Below are 6289 nucleotides of genomic sequence, written 5' to 3'. Positions count from 1 at the left end.
TTTTTGTCAAGGAAAGCAATAATGTCACCCTGAAAATGGTGTCCATGATGGTCATCCTTTGCACAAGTGTAATTTAACTTTTGAACATGCATAGGCTTTCTTAAATGCATACAGAGCCTTGTAAACACACTTGTGAATATATGGCTTTAACATTTTGAAAAAGAGTTGAAATTGTGAAAAAGTTTATTTAAGTGTTGATACTAATTAATTAATGTTGGCTGTAATTTTCAACCTTCTCTGCAACCAACTGCAACCCAGTATCATGTGTTAAATCAGATTTGTATCCATAGTAACTTAAAGCAAAAACAAACAAACAGGTGTGTGCGATGGTTGATCCATTCATTAGTCTAGTTTCTGTCACTGTACAAAATTCACGTGGACTAAACTCCTTTTATAAAAATGGGTGCCCTTAGCTGAGGGATGAATGAAGATGGTTTAATAAAAAAAAGGCACTTGGAAACACAGGTGGAATTTGCTGATTTATTGATTAATAGTTAACTCTGTAACAAAGAAAACATACCAAAAAAGAGAATCAAAAGTAACCTTACAGTTATGGCCCAGACAATTTATCATCATTATCTCTGAGATATACTGAAGAATGAATAATAACACAATGGCTTTTCCTTAAATCACACACAGAGGTATGTTAATACAAAAAAGAAAGAAAGCAAATGAATAGTACTCTATCAATATTTGTCAAACTACAGTAGATATAACAAATTCAATATACAGTGCGTTCATATTTTAACAGTCAGCCTGCAACAAAAACTTTCATGGCAGACGTCTTGTGTTTAAACAAACCCAATCATCAGAATAAATGTCGGCATTGAATCTTAATGCAAACCCTATATGTAACATTTGTATTTTGTTTTCCCCCTACACCTCACAGTGACAGATCTGCCCCATATACATATAACTACATCTCTGTGGACACGTTGATTTGATACATATAAAATGTAATGCATCAATCGTTAGCAGAAACGTACAATGCCAACATGCCACAACTGGCGACTGGGCTGTGTGAACATGTGCTGAAGTCTGACGTAAAGAAGAGTATAAAATGCATTTCAGTCCCAGTTCTCATTGTTGTTCGTAATTGTAGTGATTCTGTGAATACAGCAACTTTTGCAATTAACCGTAACTTTTTGAAGCAATGACCAGTTAACCATTAATAAAACAATAACCCCATAACAGAACATGATATAGAAATCATTTAGGTGATTCTTAGAAATCTGGTATTTAGTCCCAAACCTCTTTTTACCTTACAGATGTGTGCTTCGGCTTTGCAATTTCAGCTGCCTCTGCTGTGAATCAGCTTTGTTAGCTCTATCACTTCATATAAAACCCCCTGCTGCTGCTGCTGGTATTCCCCAGGATTCATTGCTGCAGTAGCATGTTAAGTTACTGCACGTCCTGCTTCTGTTCCCATCACTAGTACTAATGCAGTTGTAAGTCCTTCTTTCATCTTTTTCCCACCAAGGAAAATTCCCAACAATACTACTGCTGTAACACCCACTATTGCCAAGACCCAACGCTTCAGAACTGCGCTTTTAGCCTGCGCTCTGATTGCTTCCTGTGACATCTCGGGAAATGAATCTTTAATTTTTACTCCCTCTTGTAGTATTTGTCTCTCACATTCTTGTAGCATCTCATTGGTGTAGTAGTGTCCATTATTATCCTCAATCATCTTATCTATTGTCTTGAGGAGCTCCTTCACCTGGTACTTGTTGTTCCTGTATTCATCCTGTGGGTTGTTCTTCCAGTGTCTATTATCAATGACATGGCAGCGGCCTCCGCACTTCTTCACCAGATCACTCAGACCTGCATTTTGATCGACCCACTGCCTGATCGTCATTTCCTCAGGAAGCTGGTCACCATAAGTAAAGAGAACTGTGGCATATTTTAGAGCATCTTTAGAGAAATATTGCTGCAGTTTGTTGATGATGTCCTTCTCTTGCTCTGTGTATTTCTGCATTTGAAGAACAATGAGAAACGCATGAGGCCCAGGAGCGCACTCTGTGATGCACTTCAATATCTCAGGTTTCAGCCTCTCCTCAGATTTCTCGGTGTCAAAAAACCCAGGAGTGTCTACCCACGTAATGCGTCTTCCATTGACTGATTTCGTCTCTGCTTGACATTTACTTGTTCCGGAATTAGGTCCATCGTCTGTCTTGAACACAGTCTCACCAAATACTGTGTTGGCGAGGCTGCTCTTCCCAGCTCCAGTTTTTCCCAAGACCACAATCCTTCTTGATGATGCTAGAAGACAATAATGACTCTGTGTCAGTGATAGTCATTACTCTAGTTTGTCTCTGGATTTGCAGTAAAAATACAGTAAGAAAAGTAACTCAAAAGTAGGTCAACTTTGCTGACAATCACCTCGATAATCTGAACTAAGTGTTCAGATGAGGCTTACATGTCTATATCTTTGGACATGAATATTGTAGGGTTAAATAGATTGCTGTCTTACCTTTGAAAATTGAAATAATATCTGCAACATATATGATATTGATGTATATATGTAATATATTAAAGGATTAATCAGGAATGTGCGTGATTAGTTGAATCGGCACCAGAGATATTAGTCTTATAAACTTTTTATTATTCTATGTGATTGCAGTTACTAAGGTATATTATTTTCGGTAAATGTTCTTTGTTAACCTTATTTTGTTAGTTGTCATGTTTTTTAGGATAATGTGCAATGTTCATAATGCAAAGTGTCAGAAAATTCAGCGGCATTTTAAATAGGTTTTGGTTTAATGTGATTAACAAGTTCAAATAATATCATATAGGCAGTATGTCTTTCTGATAATGTTTAACCGTAAATTAAACTGTGCTTGGTTTGAACTTGTTTTCTAAGTGTTTTTACCTTTTAGACTAGTTAATTAGTTTTAACCTCTGTTTAAAAGTCAGGGCAATTCATGGATAGGATCATCCCCAGTAATAATATACACGATGGCCCTCATTTATAAATGAACATACAACAGAAAATTAGGCGTATGGTCACTTCCATGCAAAGCTTTGCATTTATCAATATCAGGTCTTAACTTGTGTACACAAGTTTGAGTCAGTGTGGACATGAATCATAATAGACCCTTTTACTGTTAGTAAACAAACACAGTCTGTCTGAGGAGATGGAGCAGCAGAGCACCGAGCAGAGTGAATATGTGATTAACTTAACTGTTTGTTAATTCGTATAAATATAATGCTCTGTCATTTTAGTGTAGAGTGTCAGAAAAAGAAAACACTGACCAACAGGACCAGACTGGCCGACCCGTACACTCTCACTCAGTGGATGGATGATGTCACAGGAAGCTTTGTGGTTGATTACTATGCCAATCTTACAAAGGAGGACGACACTTGAACGGTTTCTTCCAGTTAGTTTTGCTGTCGAAGCTAACGTTAGCTAATGCGCATTAGCTAACGTTAGCTAATGCGCTACAGAGAAATCCAATATTCCTTTTAATACCTCCCCAATTTCTGATTAGGCGAACATGAAACCCCTTGATACACATAACGTTATTCATCCCTACAACAGGAAATACTTTTTCCCTAACCTGATATGAAGTGTGAGCATTTTTGATCATCGCCTCCATCCAGTTCTTTTGTCTTATTGCATTTAACCATAGTTGTCTTTGTTTTTGTTGACCGGCAGTGGCGGCTGGTATGAGATAAAATAAGTTTTGAGCCATGACTCCTTCTATTCTGGCTCCCAATAACACAACAAGAGGACATTTTAAGACTCCTATGTAGCCTACAGCCCTGTGGTGGAGAGTCTTGTTTTGCCTCCAGCTAATAAAATGACGCCGGCTCTAAAAGGGTCTATTAGACCATAGACCATAAGTTTTTTTTTTTTTTTTTAGCTGTCACATGGATGTTTGCTCTCATTCACAGCTTGTGGTTGCCAGACTCTTTGGGGCTGGCTCCAGGCTGACTGAAGGATGAACACCACTGATGTCCAGCTGTAATATATCTAAAACTTTTTTTTTCAAACACTGACAAGCCAATGCATGTTTATATCATTTATTATTTAAACATTGTTAAAAATAAATACAGGGTGATTATTTTAATACTAATAGCATAGGTGATTACATTTTTACCGCTCCAGCTTAGACACACACGTGTGTCTCCTCCACCACCAAATGGAAGTAGACCCGATACATGCATACACGCATTCCTCGGTCTTGAACGATTATAAGCATTCATGTAAATATTATAGCAGTATCAGTATTATATAGGCTAATATTATTAATGTATGTAGGCTATTGATCTGTACATGCACATTAAACGGTCCATTTTCCACTGCAACACTTGATTTCCCTACTTCATTTTTCTGACTTCCTTTGATGCCACTTTTCTGGCTGCCAGAACCAGTTGGTTAAATTTGACGCTAAGACGTCAGTGTCTCTATTTCTAACTCAAAGAAATCTCTCTTCCTGACAATACTAAGCCCCTCCATATTGTAAACTCTCGGGGCAAGGCCTTTGAACTGAGAATATACTGGGGCAGGATCTAAATGACTATTGTTTTCAGCTGCTACATTTATCAACGCCTGTTCATTCCTGTGCTGTGATTGGCGAACTGACAATGTTTCAAATGTGATCAGCTATTGTTATCTGATTTCTGTGTTTGGATTTTACACAAAATTATGTAAGAAATAAGTAAAAATCCTGAGCCAAACAGGTCCTATTTGTGTAAATTCTCACTTGAGCAGGGGGTTGAAAATATTTGAACTCATCCATTTTAAATCAAATCACTGGAAACTGTTGGTGTTACTGTTCTTCACAAGTTACACTGTAATGCATGTGGTTGGTTCGAGGTTACTAAATTGGGGTTTCTGGTAGGCCTATTCAGTAATCCATCCATGATAATTAGCAGCCAACCTTAGTGCATTTGTCATTGTTGTAATGAAAATTGCTCTGTTACTCATACTCATACTTGCAGTCTTGATTATATCAGATGCAGGTACTCTTCAAAATAAAACTGATCTTTATAGTAACTCATTTTAATTTAGTGCAGTGGGTAAAATGGACCATTTGTTTTCACTTATATACAAACCTGAGATGACTCTTGTGAACTCTTATTTAAAACAGTATCAATACCAATCAGTGAAAACATAAGAAGAAACACTTCACTTTCATTCAAGTATCGTGAGAATTAAAAAAGTGTACACAAACCAGTGAAAACACTAAATTCTATCTGCACAGAATAAATCAGAATAAGTAACTTCTACTTACCCATCATGCTTTCAAAAAATAGAAATCAGTTAAAAAAAGTACTCGGATCTTGAGGATGTTGTGACTGCATGTCTTTTCTTTTGCCTTTCACTTTGTTTTGCAACCCGTCTGACTTGTTTCTTGGCAGCAGGCTAATGGGATGAGCATATGTCATAGTGCACTTCTATTTTTACACAATAATGAGCATCAGCTCTGTTGCATGCAACTTATTCTCAACAATTTAGTTACATAAGATATCTCCAACACTCATCAATTGCAATCTAGAGTGATAAATAGCACGACAGATAAGATGAAAAATATGTATTTTCGACACCTTCTCACTCCCAACTCATTAAATATCACAGTTTGGTCAGTTTCACGTCTACATATGACGTGCAAGGTATCCTGGGGTTGTTGATGTTCCTGGACGCAGAATCAATTTACGCCTGTTACATCACTGTGTCATTAAAAAAAAAAAAAAACATTTACTTTTTTTACAGGAGCTGTACAGTTTCTGCTTGTTAGATGCATACAGTCTTTTTTCAAAATAAACTCACAAGTCGGTAAAACACCATGTATTTACATTTATTTCCTTGTGCAACAAAAGCATATGGTTAGGTTTTAGAAAAAAAACATAATGGTTTGGCTCAGCACTCAAACAGGAAAAACACATCGAGCTCCTGGGTAAAAGTCCGATGTTTGATGACTTCGGAGTGAGAATGGGTTGGTATTTTGGATTTAGTTAAATAAGTTGTAAGATAAGACATTTATGATATAAGAATAATATAATATTGAGACAGTTTAATAAGATACCTTGATTCTTGTACAGTCATGTAAACAATACAATCGTCCTACTTTTGCCAAATCAGACTGACACTGTTGTGGATTTGTTATGCTAAAAGGGACAACCCAATCAAATACCAATATCACAAATGAAATTCTTCGCCCTTATTATTATAATTCAAAACAGACTGGAGCAACTTTTGCTTTCTCAGCTAAAGTCAATCAATTAGCTGTGTTTCACCATAAATGTAAATGTGGCCAGTCAGATTAGTCCGTTGAATAGTACACAG

General features: G+C 36.8%; 2 protein-coding genes across 2 annotated transcripts in view; both read right to left on the bottom strand.

Annotated features, from left to right (window-relative positions):
* LOC117246168 (GTPase IMAP family member 7-like) overlaps window positions 1-6289 on the bottom strand; it is a 143643-nt gene that overhangs the window by 4685 nt on the left and 132669 nt on the right. The gene's annotated exons all lie outside the window — the stretch shown is intronic.
* On the bottom strand, window positions 467-5441 carry LOC117245674 (GTPase IMAP family member 7-like). The gene is made up of 2 exons (XM_078164631.1): window positions 5238-5441; window positions 467-2259 (listed from the first exon to the last, which is right to left on the bottom strand). The coding sequence occupies exons 1-2, from the start codon at window positions 5242-5244 to the stop codon at window positions 1397-1399; spliced, it is 870 nt and encodes a 289-aa protein (XP_078020757.1). The 5' UTR covers window positions 5245-5441; the 3' UTR covers window positions 467-1396.

The sequence above is a fragment of the Epinephelus lanceolatus genome, chromosome 22 (assembly GCF_041903045.1).
Source record: "Epinephelus lanceolatus isolate andai-2023 chromosome 22, ASM4190304v1, whole genome shotgun sequence".
NCBI lineage: Eukaryota > Metazoa > Chordata > Actinopteri > Perciformes > Serranidae > Epinephelus > Epinephelus lanceolatus.
Note: the sequence above shows the minus strand (reverse complement) of the source record. Positions and strands in the feature narration are given on the sequence as shown.